Below are 15,284 nucleotides of genomic sequence, written 5' to 3'. Positions count from 1 at the left end.
AATTACAGGGAAAAGAACATAAAAAACACAAACACATGGAAGCTAAACAATACATCACTAAATAACCAAGAGATCACTGAAGAAATCAAAGAGGAAATCAAAAAATACCTAGAGACAAATGACAATGAAAACACGACAATCAAAAACCTACGCGATGCAGCAAAAGCAGTTCTAAGAGAGAAGTTTATAGCATTACAATTCTACCTCAAGAAACAAGAAAAATCTCAAATAAACAATCTAACCAAACAAACTAGTGGTTACCAGTGGGGAGAGGGGAGAGGGAAGGGGGAAGTGGCAAGGTAAGGGTAGGGGATTAAGAGGTACAAGCTACTACATATAAAATAAATAAACTACAAGTATATGTTGTATAGCACAGGGAATATAACCAATATTTTATAATAACTTTAAGTAAAAAAATTTGAATTGCCAAAAAAAAAATCTAACCTTACACCTAAAGGAACTAGAGAAACAAGAACAAACAAAACCCAAAGTTAGGTAGAAGGAAAGAAATCATAAAGATCAGAGCACAAATAAATGAAACAGAAACAAAGAAAACAATAGCAAAGATCAATAAAACTAAAAGCTGGGTCTTTGAGAAGATAAACAAAATTGATAAACCATTAGCCAGACTCACCAAGAAGATAAACAAAATTGATAAACCATTAGCCAGACTCAGCAAGAAAAAGAGGGAGAGCACTCAAATCAATAAAATTAGAAATGAAAAAGGAGAAGTTACAACAGACACCGCAGAAGTACAAAGCATCATAAGATACTACTACAAGCAACTTTATGCCTGTAAAATGGACAACATGGAAGAAATGGACAAATTCTTAGAAAGGTATAACCTTCCAAGGCTGAACCAGGAAGAAATAGAAAATATGAACACACCAATCACAAGTAATGAAATTGAAACTGTGATTAAAAATCTTCTAACAAACAGAAGTCCACGACCAGATGGCTTCCCAGGTGAATTCTATCAAACATTTAGAGAAGAGCTAACACCCATCCTTCTCAAACTCCTCCAAAAAATTGCAGAGGAAGGAACACTCCCAAACTCATTGTACGAGGCCACCATCACCCCGATACCAAAACCAGACAAAGATACTACAAAAAAAGAAAATTACAGACGAATATCACTGATGAATATAGATGCAAAAATCCTCAACAAAATGCTAGCAGACAGAATCCAACAACACGTTAAAAGGACCACACACCATGATCAAGTGGGATTTATCCCAGGGTGCAAGGATTCTTCAATGTATGCAAACCAATCAATGTGATACACCATATTAACATATTGAAGAATAAAAACCATATGATCATCTCAATAGATTCAGAAAAAGCTTTTGACAAAACTCAACACGTATTTATGATAAAAACTATCCAGAAAGTGGGCAAAGAGGGAACCTACCTCAACATAATAAAGGCCATATAAGACAAACCCACAGCAAACATCATTCTCAATGCTGAAAACCTGAAAGTATTTCCTCTAAGATCAGGAAGAAGACAAGGATGTCCACTCTCACCACTCTTATTCAGCATAGTTTTGGAAGTCCTAGCCACAGCAATCAGAGAAGAAAAAGAAATAAAAGGAATACAAATTGGAAAAAGAAGAAGTAAAACTGTCACTGTTTACAGATGACATGATACCATACATAGAGAATCCTGAAGATGTCACCAGAAAACTACTAGAGCTAATCAATGAATCTGGTAAAGTGGCAGGATACAAAATTAAAGCACAGAAATCTTTTGTATTCCTATACACTAACAACAAAAGATCAGAAAGAGAAATTAAGGCAACAATCCCATTCACCACTGCAACAAAAAGAATGAAATACCTAGGAATAAACCTACCTAAGGAGGTAAAAGACCTGTACTCAGAAAACTATAAGACACTGATGAAAGAAATCAAAGATGACACAAACAGATGGAGAGATATACCATGGTCTTGGATTGGAAGAATCAATATTGTGAAAATGACTGTACTACCCAAAGCAATCTACAGATTCAATGCAATCCCGATCAAATTACCAATGGCATTTTTTACAGAATTAGAACAAAAAATTTTTAAATTTGTATGGAGACCCAAAAGACCTGGAATGGCCAAAGCAATCTTGAGAAAGAGAAATGGAGCTGGAGGAATCAGGCTCCCCGACTTCAAATTATGCTACAGAGCTACAGTAATCAAGACAAAATGGTACTTGCACAAAAACAGAAATATAGATCAATGGAACAGGATAGAAAGCCCAGAGATAAACCCACACAACTATGGTCAACTAATCTATGACAAAGGAGGCAAGGACATACAATGGGGAAAAGACAGTCTCTTCAATAAGTGGTGCTGGGAAAACTGGACAGCTACATGCAAAGGAATGAACTTAGAACACTCCCTAACACCATACACAAAACTAAACTCTAAATGGATTAAAGACCTAAGCGTAAGACCAGACACTATAAAACTCTTAGAGGAAAACATAGGAAGAACACTCTTTAAGGTAAATCACAGCAAGATCTTTTTTGACCCACCTCCTAGAGTAATGGAAATAAAAACAAAAATAAACAAATGGGACGTAATGAAACTTAAAAGCTTTTGCAAAGCAAAGGAAACTATAAACAAGACGAAAAGACAACCCTCAGAATGGGAGAAAATATTTGCAAATGAATCAATGGACAAAGGATTCATCTCCAAAATAGAAAGCAAATCAAAACTACAATGAGGTATCACCTCACACCAGTTAGAATGGGCATCATCAGAAAATCTACAAACAAATGCTGGAGAGGGAACCCTCTTGCACTGTTGCTGGGAATGTAAATTGATACAGCCACTATGGAGAACAGTATGGAGGTTGCTTACAAAACTAAAAATAGAATTACTGTATGATCCAGCAATCACACTACTGGGCATATACCCAGAGAAAACCATAATTCAAAAAGACACATGGGGGGCTTCCCTGGTGGCGCAGCGGTTGGGAGTCTGCCTGCCAATGCAGGGGACGGGGGTTTGTGCCCCGGTCAGGGAGGATCCCGCATGCCGCAGAGGGGCTGGGCCCGTGGGCCGTGGCCGCTGGGCCTGTGCGTCCGGAGCCTGTGGTCCACAATGGGAGAGGCCGCGGCTGTGAGGGGCCCACGTACCGCAAAAAAAAAAAAAAAAAAAGACACATGCACCCCAATGTTCATTGCAGCACTATTTACAATAGCCAGTACTTGGAAGCAACGTAAATGCCCATCGACAGACGAATGGATAAAGAAGATGTGGTAATATATACAATGGAATATTACTCAGCCATAAAAAGGAAGGCAATTGGGTCATTTGTAGAGATGCGGATGGACTCAGAGACCATCATACAGAGTGAAGTAAGTCAGAAAGAGAAAAACAAATATCATATATAAATGCGTATATGTGGAATCTAGAAAAATGGTACAGATGAACTGGTTTGCAAGGCAGAAATAGAGACACAGATGTAGAGAACAAACGTATGGACACCAAGGGGGGAAAGTGGTGGTGGTGGTGTGATGAATTGGGAGGCTCGGACTGATATGTATACACCAATATGTATAAAATAGATAACTAATAAGAACCTGCTGTATAAAAAAATAAAATAAAATAAAGAACAGCAACAACAAAATTCTACAGTCTTGGTTTAATGAAGATTTATCAGACATAATTATGGATCATTAGACAAGCAAGAACAATTTTTATTTCTTTCTTACCACCATAAGAGACAGAAAGAGCCAGGCCAAAGATGGAAAGAAAACACCATGATGGACTAACCTTTTCCTGGGGTGTTGATGAAATGAGAGTGAACTGCTCCTCGGGTGTAGTTATCTTTAGGCCATTCCTAAAACGTTCACAAGGATAAAGATCAGTAAGTATGACAACCTGTCATTACAACATCAATCCTCAAATATGAAAAGCAACTTGTTTATTTCAAAGGGATCAGAAGTCAATTAAATTTAAATATATTCAATGCTCTGGGTGTGGTTTCCACGGTGGGAAAAGGACACAGTTATTTCTCTGGGTTAAACTATGGGGATGAGAACAATGGAGAAGCCCTTCCACCACTTGTCATGATTTGTCATGCTCTTCACAGCAGGGCACTTACTACCTACGTACTGGGAGGGTAAGCCTTCTTGTGCAGAATGGGGAGGCCTCCTGAGCCTTCCCATTTTATTCATGTCTAAGGAAACAAACTGGCTAAGTAACAGAGGAAGGGAATGAGGTTGGGGGGACACTTACACACCACCAGCTTCTTCAGAAAGTGGCTCTGCCCACAGTGTGGCCAAAGGGAAAACATGGTGTGTGGAGAACTGAAATAAAGAACATGGAGACACATCTGAGAAAGCCCATGTGGGCCCTGGGGTCGCTGCTGCAGAACCCCTTTCAAATGGTTAAGTCCACCTCAGCCACATAGTCGCCATAACATAACTAACCCCAATGGTCTCGCCATGTCTGCTGCAAGGACCCCTTCAGATGGCTGACACTCATTTTCAAGTTGGAAACTAAAAAAGCTCCCTGAAATCTGGCCGGTACCACAAAAGTAAGCTAAACAGTCTCTTTTACTCAAGAGTTTCAGTAAAATCACAATAGTTTGTAAAATAAACTGATACTACGATTAATTAAATACTCATAGCACTGCACCTTCCAGGGCCTCTTTTAAGGTTAGGAATCCAGCATACCTGGGCATGGACTAGGGCATCATTAAAGAGAATGAACCAATTCACAGAAAACCTCCCAGCATGCTGCAGAGACAGGGCCCGGTTACTGCTCTCACACAGCAGTCGACGCTCTGGCTTCCTCAAGGAATCCTGGTATTAAAAACAAATACAAAATTGAAGTATCAAAATTATTTTCTGCAAAGAGAAGATGAAAAAGATACAAATGACATTAAGGAGAATTTGTTGGTCACAGCTTAGCTTGGTGTTAAACCTAAATTCAGACGGGATCCAAACATTTCACAAAATCAGTGCTCAAAGGAAAATAAAAAGATAGGAACAAACAAAAGAGGGAGAGACATATTCAGAAAGGATTCCTAGCCATGAGGGAAGGTTTTGATATTTAAAGCCCCCACTGCTGTGGTCCTTAGCTGCCCTTAGAAAAGGGGTCATTAAAGCATTAATTACCATAAATAAGTGAGAAACCGAGAAAATTATGGCAGCTGTTATGGATAAGCCTGCTGTTTGCTGGGATATCAACAATTGGCACAGTTTACCGTCATTTTTCCAGGAAAGGTCTTCCAGAAACCCAGTGTGTATTCTGCTTCCTTCCTTTTCCTGCCGAGATGGAGAGCAAGAGACTCATAACAAGAACTGGAATCCTGCAGTTTCTGGTATTCTGGAGATGTCTAGAGGCCAATAATTAAGGAGGGAAAAAAGAATATAAAACAATTGTCCAGAATTTGTAGACTCAGTGTGGTTTAGATATGTAGTAATAATTTAGGGAGGGAAGCCAGCCTAAGAACAGATATGGTACACTAAAGGGAGCTGAGGAAAAAGAAGACTGGTTCCAGAAAATCCTACCACATACAGGTACATATGAAATAGGGGAAGAACTCAAGGGGAAAAGAAATATACACTGACAGTTATCAGTGACGAGAGCAGCAGAGAACTCAGGATAGGCCAGGAATTCTCAGGGGTTTTGGTCTCAGGATCTCTCTGTTTTGCTTCTGTGGGTTATTATCTCCTGATATTTACCATATCAGAGAATAAAGTTTAAAAAACTTTATATCTTTAATAACTCACTTCCAATACAATAACATTTTTAATGAAAAAATAACTAAAATTTCCAAAACAAAAAAATGTTTCATGAGAAAAGTGGCATTGTTCTACATCTTTTCCAATCTCTTTATTATCTGACTTAAAAGATGACAGCTGCATTTTCATATCTGCCACCGCATTTAATCTGTTAAGATTCTTTATTTGAAATAAATGAAGAAAATCTTCCTTTTAAAGATATTTAGTCGGAAAAGGGAGGAGGATTTTAATAGCCATTTCATATAATTGTGGATATTCTCCTTTGAAACTATACCAAAACTTGTTAAGTGGTAGTTTCTTAAAGAGTAGCTAAAATGTGGAATCTGAAACTACATCAAACTCTTTGTATCCTGTTACATTAAAATTCACTGGTCTATCCTACATTTTGAATAGATTTTTTTTTAAAACCTATGCATGATTTTATAACGTGTGAATTGGACATTTGAAAAATACTGGTTCAGTGAATTATGCAGATCTTCCAAATGTTGATACATTTTATTGTATCAAAAAGCACATTAAATCATCACCAATCTCATCAGAAAGTCTTTAAATATTGGAAAAATGCCAAGCTTGCAGTGATACACACGTTTTCCACATTTTAATTTTTGCTTAAAAATTCAGATTTTATCATTGGCAACAAATACTGTCAGTTGTTCTCCTTGAAGTGACAGGCTCATTTAATCCCCTTTTTTGAGAAAGTATCTGTCAAATACCCAAGTCTGAATAACCACAGTTTATCTGTCAATTGTTCTTTCAAGTTAAAAAAAAAAAAAAAGTGCTGCTTCAGCAGCACATATACTAAAATTGGAACTATAAGCAGAAGATTAGCATGGCCCCTGAGCAAGGATGACGTGCAAATTCGTGAAGCGTTCCACATTTAAAAGAAAAAGGCAGCTTTCAACTCAAACGATCTCAATCGTGTGCTTTTCCTTGAAAAACATTCATACTTTGGGATGCAGCAGAGCTGCTTTCTGTGTACTCCCCATTTCATCATGCAGAATATTAAAAAGATGTTGTATTTCTGTGTGTGGTGATAAATTTAACTAGACTTACTGTGGTCATTTCATAATATGTACATATATTGAATCACTATGTTGTATACCTGAAACTAATAAAATGTTATATGTCAATTATCTCTCTCTCTTTTTTTTAAAGATGTATACTCAGTGGTTGATGTTAAAAAGGATAATTTTTACTGCTTTACCAAGAATGTTTTTTAAGTGAAACTGGCAATTTTTCGTTTGTTTATTTTGTTTTTTAACTGCAAGTACATGCCAGCAAAGAACACAATGACTGAGTATAGTTTGGTGCCCCTGCCTTGATTCATGCTAAGGGGCCAGCAGTTTGGCCCATCTTTATCTCTGCGCCATCAGTGCAAAGGACAACACAGCGTAATCAGCAAATGTCTTAGTGCTGTCCTGAAGACAGTTTGACCCTGCCATCTCCTGCAAGGGTCTCTAGAGCCCCCAGGTGTCTGTGACCCAGCTTTGAGAACCAACCACGGGATAGGGTATAATTGCAGTGTCCTGTGGAGAGTGAGGACGAGGTAAGATGAAAAGATGATTCCTCACATTCGTAATTACTTTACATTCCACAGTTCTCAGTCATCCATATCCATGTTTTTCCATTCATTTAAGGAACATTTAATGGTACCTACTACATATGGAATATTCTGTTGAATGCTAGGGATAAAAAAATAAGTAAGGCACAATCTTTGTCTTCTGGGAGCTTATAACTAGGCAGAGAAGACAGAAAAACATATAACATACCAGAATAATACATTGGTTTTGTTAATAGGTTATTGGAAGAGACAATATAGTAAAATAGTCAGAGGAAGAGACTCTGGAGCCAGAATGCTCTGATATGAATTCTAGCTCTACCAATTCTCAGCTATGCCTCAATTCTCTCATCTGAAAAAGGGGGATGATAGTAATAATATCTATTTCACAGAGTCGATGTGGGGATTAAATGAATATATATAACATGCTTAGAACAGTACATGGCACATGGAGTGCATTTAATAAATATTAGGTATTATTTTTATTTAAAGAATTTTATACACATATAATGCCTCAGCTATACCTTACACTTACTAAATAACAATTCGCAGTGATGGAACATAGCCACGTGTTTTGAAAAACACAGACGATTTTGATCCCCAACCCTGGCTGAGGATCACCGACATAATGTGATAAGAAAATAATGGGGACATAAAGTACTAGCAAAACACAGAGAAGGGAATAAGAGATGGGCAGGGAAAGGAGTGGAGTATGGTCAGAGAGGGCTTCATTTTCATGAGAAAAAGATTTCTGACTTAAGCCTTGAAGGTTTCCCATAATGAGGATAGAGGAAATATAAAGCATATGAGAACTATATCCAGGGAATCTGAACTAACATGTAGGACACAGGGTAGACTATAAGGCTAGAAACAAAAGAGAGTATCAGACTGTGAAGGGCCTTTAATTCCAAACTAAAAGAGTGTGGATTTTTTACACAGAATTAGGACTCTTCAGACTGGAAATAGTACAGTATCAGACTCTGAACAATTCCAAGCTGATCTAGCTGATTTTTGATTAATTAAGGACATACTGAGTGAAATCTGTATCTCATTGGGATATTTGTGTAGCTCAAACCTTCATAGCTGAAATTAGATCAGTTTGGGGTAACACTGAAACCAGACAAAAGAACAGACCCACAAGACCACAGTAGGATCAAACGTAGAAAGGCCACATCAATTCCTAGATCACTCTGGAGACAATATCTGTCCAGAGAAGGAGATAGATTCCAAGATTTGAAAAATCCTGAACTATAAGAAACACTAGAATCATTATGGTTTCTCTAGAGCCCTTCAGAATGGAAACAAAATAAAACAACACATTTCAGTACAATTTCAAAGGTGACTGCCTTAGGACCAGCTTTAACATACACCCATATCCTAGAGCAGTGCTAATTTTCTAGGACTCCACCTAACTAATTTAATACAGAAAGTGAACTCATTAACATTTGAGAAAATCCTGTAACACTGTGATTTCTCATAGCATATGCCAAGGTGACCCAAATACCTGGCATAAGTCTATCATGAGTCCAGGCTGGGTGCTGACGACACTGCCGTACAACTGTGAGTCATTATATAGGAAGCCAGGGTTTTAAACAGCTCTGTGTAATTGTACTCAGTGTGTACTCAAACTTGGACAACTATTGAATGAGTAGCACAACTGGGTCTCAACTTTAGACTTTCATAAAATGAATAAAATTAATCTTGTTAAGGTCCTGAGAGGAAACTGAATCTACAGCAAACACTAGATATACCTACAGTCATACTTTCTTCTTTCATTTCCCTGAAGAAAAATAAATTTAGACACATTATAAATACTAAATTAGTGTAGTTCCAGATCTTGGGGTAGCATAATTCAAACAAACAAACAAACAAACTATGATCCTTGACTTCCCAAGTGTCCAAAGGAGGTATACATGAGAGCTTACCACTTCAAAACAAGTAGCAAGCTTTAGCAAAACTTTGGCATAATTATGAAGTCGTCTGATTGGCAAGAAAAACAGGGTATTCAATATTTCCATCAATTGGGTGTTTTCATCATTCACTTCTGATAAATCTTGCAATAGTTCCTGGTTTTTATTTAGGAAATCACTGAAGGTAGAGAAAAACAGGGATTCAGTTAATCATTTTGGTACTGACGACATGCATGATATTGAGTAGAAATATTTCACTTGATACTACTTTTTTCAAAATGTACATTTTTAGGTGCTATGAAAGAAAGCACCAGAAGATTAATACAATGAAATAAACCAGACGTAATTAAAAGAATTTCCCTGCCTATAAAATGGGATTTGGGGGTATAAAAAGTAGCAAATGGTAGCAATAGTAACTCTGTAATAGAGATGGTTAATCACAGGCTTGTGCCTGAAGTTCTAGGAAATGAATCATACATCCCACAGTTTCAGGGAATAATTGGAGACCAGCTGACACATTTACCTGTTAATTTCCAAGCCAGAAGTTTCAGCAATAAATGGCAAGACTAACTGCTCTAATTAGTTGTGCTACACAGAAATACTGGAGGAAAAAACGCTCTTTGCTCTAACAGAATTGGCGTGGAATATTAAAATACTTCTAATTTCTTCTTTTTTTTTAAATTGTTTATCATATAATAAGAGTTTATTACAGGACAGTAACAAAAAGCTGTAGATACCAGTACTACAATTAACAGGAAACAGTAAAGCAAATTACATGTGCAGATTTTAATGTTGACATTGTCAAAAGCATTCAGACTGAAGCCAACATTTAGTTTTTATATTCAATTATATATAAGTTCATAATTAAAATTTTACTGCAAATTTTAAGGCTGATTAGTGACCCATTGAGACTATGCTCAACAGACTAAAACACTTAAAAGATCTGTAAAGTAGTAAGAGTTGGTGGAACAGAGTAATACTCATTATCTGCCACTTAATGAACAATAATTCTGTGCCAGGTACCACGCTGACTGCTTTACAAGCACTACAGTTCTCAGCTACAAGGCTTCAGACGAAACAATGTCACACAAGAGTATAAAGCAAAAGTGAATAATTTTATAATCCCTTAGAGAACTATGGAATAAAGAGATGTTTAACTCAGAAATTATAAAATATTATCTTAGAAAGATGGAAAAATGTGTAATAATTTCCAGGAACCCATAAGTTCAATGGCACAAAGTGGACTGTTTTATAATGCAATTAAGAGAGCGTGCCCCGAGGAACATGGCCCAGATTTTTGTTTATATTGGCCTGTTGGATGTTCCTACTTCCTCCACCACATCCTATTGCTGAGATCAGCTGGGGAAACTTATTTAACCCTCCAGAAGTATTCTGCTTTGACCTGCTCCTGAGAGATGGAGGTGGTACATGGTGAACACATACTCCCTCTGACCACATTTCTTCTGGATGCCCAGTACTAGACCAGAAATGTTCCAACACTTGTAAATCCCTATTACCTTTCTGGACTCACTCAAGTTCTTGCCTGTAGGCCTTTCCCAAAAGGGGCCCTAGTATGCTCTCAGAAAACCTGAACTACTCTGTTTAGCTTATCTTCTCTTGGGAGCTTTGAATCCAATAGTGGCAATATTGCTCTTTCCTTATATGGCTAGGTTTGCACTTGTTACTCAAAAAATAAATATATTAAAGGTAAAAACCACCCAAGTGTCCATTGACAGATGAATGGATAATCAAAATGTGGTATATACATACAATCGAATATTATTCAGACATATAATGAAATGAAATTTTGGTATATGCTACCACATGGATGGACCTTGAAAACATTATACTTAGGGAAGTAAGCCAGATAGGACAACTACTATGATTCCACTTATATGGTACCTAGAGCAGGCAAATTCATAGAGACAGGGAGTAGAGGTTACCAGGGGCTGGGATGGGGGGAGTCTCTGTTTAATGGGTACAGAATTTTTATTGGGGATGATAAGTTTTGTGTAGAGACAGTGGCTTACACAACATCTGAAAGTGCTTGATGCCACAGAACCATACACTTAGGAATGGTTAAAATGATAAATGCTATGTATATTTTACCACAATATTAAAAATATATATATCTGATGATAGCCTGAGGTGAATGGCTAAGTGATAAACCAGCTAAGTGATGAAAGCTTAGGCAGATTCACTAACTGCCCATGGGCTCAATAGCTATACTCTAGAGATTCTCAAAGTGTTCTCTTTTTAAATGAATACCTTAAAGTAACTTAAATTACTGATTTTGTAAATAGAAGTTAAAAAAATGTCATTACTGCCTTTAACTATGTAAAACCCTGGGGTTCACGAACCACTGTTTAGGAAATGCTGCCCAAATCCAAACTTAATATCTGCTTCCATAGCTCAGAATCAACCAAAGTTCATTAATTGCTTTCCACCTGTCTAGGCTCTCGCAAGAGGCTTTCACTTATGTCATTTGCTTTAGCTGCTCTAACAAGGAATCAGGTCAACCCTTGAGAACTCGACTCTGAAATACTAGAGGAAGGTTACATTACAGAAGGGCTAAAAAGTAAAAGAATAGAAAGCGGTGTCATAATATTAATATTAAACAAAATAGCAAGATCAAGGATTTAAAAATTACTACATAAGTTTAAAATATAACACTCTTTAACCTGTCATTAAAAAAATAAGGCCAAACCCCTATATTTTGGAAATGAATGAGCACGTGACATGAGTCAAATCATGATGGAAAGCAGAGAAATATTTAGAACTGAATGACTACAAAAACAAAATGGATCAAAACTTTTTACATACAGCTAAAGCAACACTTAGAGGGAAATTTATAGCCTTAGGTGAGCACTTTAGAAAAATTAAAAGATTGAAAAATTAATGAACTAAATGCTAAACTCATGAAGTTGAACATGAAGACATGAACAGGTGAACATGAAGTAGAAGGAAATAAAAAACAGAAATTAGTGAAACAGAAAACAAAGAAAGGAAAGGATTAATTACAGATTAATCTTTGAAAAGAGTAACAAAAAAGGGTAAACTGCTGACAAGACTGACCAAGATAAAAAGATAAAAGGCTCAAATAATAATAGGGATGAAAAATAGGAGTTACAACAAATTATAGACGTGAACACATCTTAAGACAATGACAAAAATATTATGCCAATAAATTTGAAACAATTTTCCAGAAAAGTATAAACAATTGAAGCTGAAAGAATAAAGACTTGAACAGACCTATTCATTAAAAAAACCAAATAGTAGCTTAAAAACTCCCTACAGTAAATGCTCCCTTGAAGACCATGCTTTTTAACAGATGATTTCTACCAAATCTTCAAAGTACAGATAATCCTCATCTGTACTTTGATAGAAAAAGAGAGGAAGCTCGCTAACTCATTTTATAACTACTAGTACAATCCTCTTACCAAAACTGGGCAAGTTCAGAAGAGAAAGAAAACATCATATTCACATAAATGCAAACATCTTAAATATTAGCGAATTGAATCCAGAAATGTATTAAAAGACTAATACATAAAGAGCACTGAATTTACCTTGGGAACTCAAGGATATTTAACATTTTTTAAAAATCAATTGCTCTTCAAGGTTTAGAAGGGAGCTGTTTAACCCTATAAATAATATTTACCAAAACCCTAAGGCAATCATGTTGAATGGTGAAATATTAAAAGCATTCCCTTTAAAACCAGAAATGAGACACAGTCATTACTATTCTATTAGGATATAAGATCAAAAGCAAACATGGCAAAACACTGACATCTGGGTTTAAACTTCAATCTTGGTTGTGAGTATATATTTGAAATGTTTACTATTAAAATATAACTGATTTTTTAAACCTGTCTTTCTTGCTAGGTCAACACTTGTTGAGAAACTACACAGTTCAGAATGACTGGCTCATGCAAGGGGCTTTTATATTTATTACTTATCCAGAGACTAAATGCGAAAACTTTCCATTTGTGCAACACTTTGCACTTTTCTCTGTACCATCACATAAATATTTGTTCCTCACAACTGGGGAGAGAACATTCCCATTTTTCAGAGAAAAAAAGTTAGGCTCAATTTGGTGAGGAGAGCTGTCCAAAGTCTTGGGGATAATCAGTGGTAGCAGTAAAGAAGGACCCAGATCTTGTGGCTTTTTCAATACCATGCTACTTCCAATGATAATAAGGAGCTAATAACACCTATCTTTTATAAGATTTAGTGAAAGTCTACATTTTGATTTGTTTGGCACAAGGACCAAGTCAAAGCTTTTCCTGGGCACTCAAAAACACAGAATGCTATAAAACATGATCTTTGGTTGTTAGAATAATAACTGTAAAGTATGTATTTGCTTACATGGCAGGCTTAGCAAGAAGCTGGAATCCTCCCATAACCAGGAAATTTGTAATAGATGTGCAATACCTTGAGCAAAAAAGAAAACACATGTATATTAGTATTAAAAAGTAAATTTGCTCTTCAGTTTTTGAACATGCATCTGGAATAGATACTTCTCGGAATCTCATCAGCAAGTTTCAGAACTTTTGTGATGCTAACATTCATGAACTGTAAAGGAGTGAAGAGAAGGGCAGGTTACATGATCACAACAGTCAGGAGAAAAAAGCCATTTCAGTAAAGATGTTAATAAGAATTTTTTTAAAACGACTAAAGTTATGCAGAAGATGCGAGAATTTACTTGGTAGATTTTACTTTGGTAACTTAACAAACATGAGAAAAGATGACTAAAATTGTTGGATTTTTAATAAAAATTTTCTCTAATCTTCTCTTTAGGTTTCCCAATTAAGTCTTCAGAAATAAACAATAGAGAAGGTAAGAAAATATGTTAAAAGAGCTTAAGTGAAAAAGGGTTAGAAAATGTTGGTTAAGTATTGATGTACAGTTAAAGAATAACTCTTGAAATACTGCTTTGCACCATGTACATTTCTTTCACACTCCTGGGCCGGCAAATGGAATCAACTGATTTTGAGAGAGAAGGCAAATTCCTACTAAAACCAGCCCAAGGTACTGAACACTTAAAAATGGTTACAGTGGTAAATTTTATGTTATGTGTTATTTTACCACGATTAAAAATAATGTGCGCTTCCCTGGTGGCGCAGTGGTTGAGAATCTGCCTGCTAATGCAGGGGACACGGGTTCGAGCCCTGGTCTGGGAGGATCCCACATGCCGCGGAGCAACTAGGCCCGTGAGCCACAACTACTGAGCCTGCGCGTCTGGAGCCTGTGCTCCGCAACAAGAGAGGCCGCGATAGTGAGAGGCCCGTGCACCACGATGAAGAGTGGCCCCCGCTTGCCACAACTAGAGAAAGCCCTCGCACAGAAACAAAGACCCAATACAGCAAAAATTAATTAATTAATAAACTCCTACCCCCAACATCTTCTAAAAAAAATAATAATTTTAAAAATTCATAAACAAATCAAGATTTTTTTACTTGCCTGGTCTATATGAACACATTATTACACTAAAAAAAAAAGCCCAAGGTATCAAAATAAAAGCATTTCCAAGCATAAGTCCTGATGTATCAGAGCAGAAAAAGAAGAAATACATTATGAGATCTGTACAAGTCAAAAAAGAAAAATTAATACTAGTAAAAGCTGAAACTTTCACACACAAAAAAATCTAGTTTAAAAAAGTAAATTCGTATCATATTATGCTACTTTTTTTATATCTGAAATATGATGACTTAAAAGACTCTAATCAGGGTATTTCCTCCCAGACCATAGCTTCAAATATATTTAATTTTGCTTAGACCTAAAATCACATACATCTATCTGCACATATATGCCTTAAGTCTGAAAGGAGATACACTAAGATTATTAACAATGGTTATTTCTGGTGGTAGGATTATGGGTGACTTTAAAATCTACACTTCAGATCAACAGCAGGACCTAATAAACATTAAAATAACACTTAAATTATGCCTCACATAAGAAAAAGTGAGAAATACTTAAAATTTCAAATACAGTTGGGATATTTTACTTGAAAAACATGAAAAGAACCTTGGATCACTATCTTAGGTTTTATTACAAAAATATCGTTA

At 36.4% G+C, this 15,284-nt stretch overlaps 1 protein-coding gene and 1 non-coding gene across 10 annotated transcripts in view; one reads left to right on the top strand and one right to left on the bottom strand.

Moving 5' to 3' along the window:
• ALS2 (alsin Rho guanine nucleotide exchange factor ALS2) overlaps positions 1-15,284 on the bottom strand; it is an 87,175-nt gene that overhangs the window by 26,442 nt on the left and 45,449 nt on the right. For all 9 annotated transcript variants that reach the window (XM_089916501.1, XM_089916495.1, XM_022567422.3 and 6 more), the window contains 6 exons: positions 13,585-13,650; positions 9,235-9,397; positions 5,211-5,342; positions 4,678-4,806; positions 4,238-4,308; positions 3,773-3,839 (listed from right to left, as the gene is read on the bottom strand). In XM_089916501.1, coding sequence (XP_089772627.1) covers positions 3,773-3,839; positions 4,238-4,308; positions 4,678-4,806; positions 5,211-5,342; positions 9,235-9,397; positions 13,585-13,650 — 628 coding nt within the window. The remainder of the gene's footprint in view (positions 1-3,772; positions 3,840-4,237; positions 4,309-4,677; positions 4,807-5,210; positions 5,343-9,234; positions 9,398-13,584; positions 13,651-15,284) is intronic.
• LOC115802185 (U6 spliceosomal RNA) lies at positions 6,527-6,632 on the top strand. The gene has a single exon (XR_004022585.1). It is a non-coding gene; the product is annotated as a U6 spliceosomal RNA (small nuclear RNA).

This window comes from Delphinapterus leucas, chromosome 8 (assembly GCF_059928025.1).
Source record: "Delphinapterus leucas isolate spDelLeu-1000000601 "Yukka" chromosome 8, BTC_Dleu_Yukka2, whole genome shotgun sequence".
NCBI classification, from domain to species: domain Eukaryota; kingdom Metazoa; phylum Chordata; class Mammalia; order Artiodactyla; family Monodontidae; genus Delphinapterus; species Delphinapterus leucas.
Note: the sequence above shows the minus strand (reverse complement) of the source record. Positions and strands in the feature narration are given on the sequence as shown.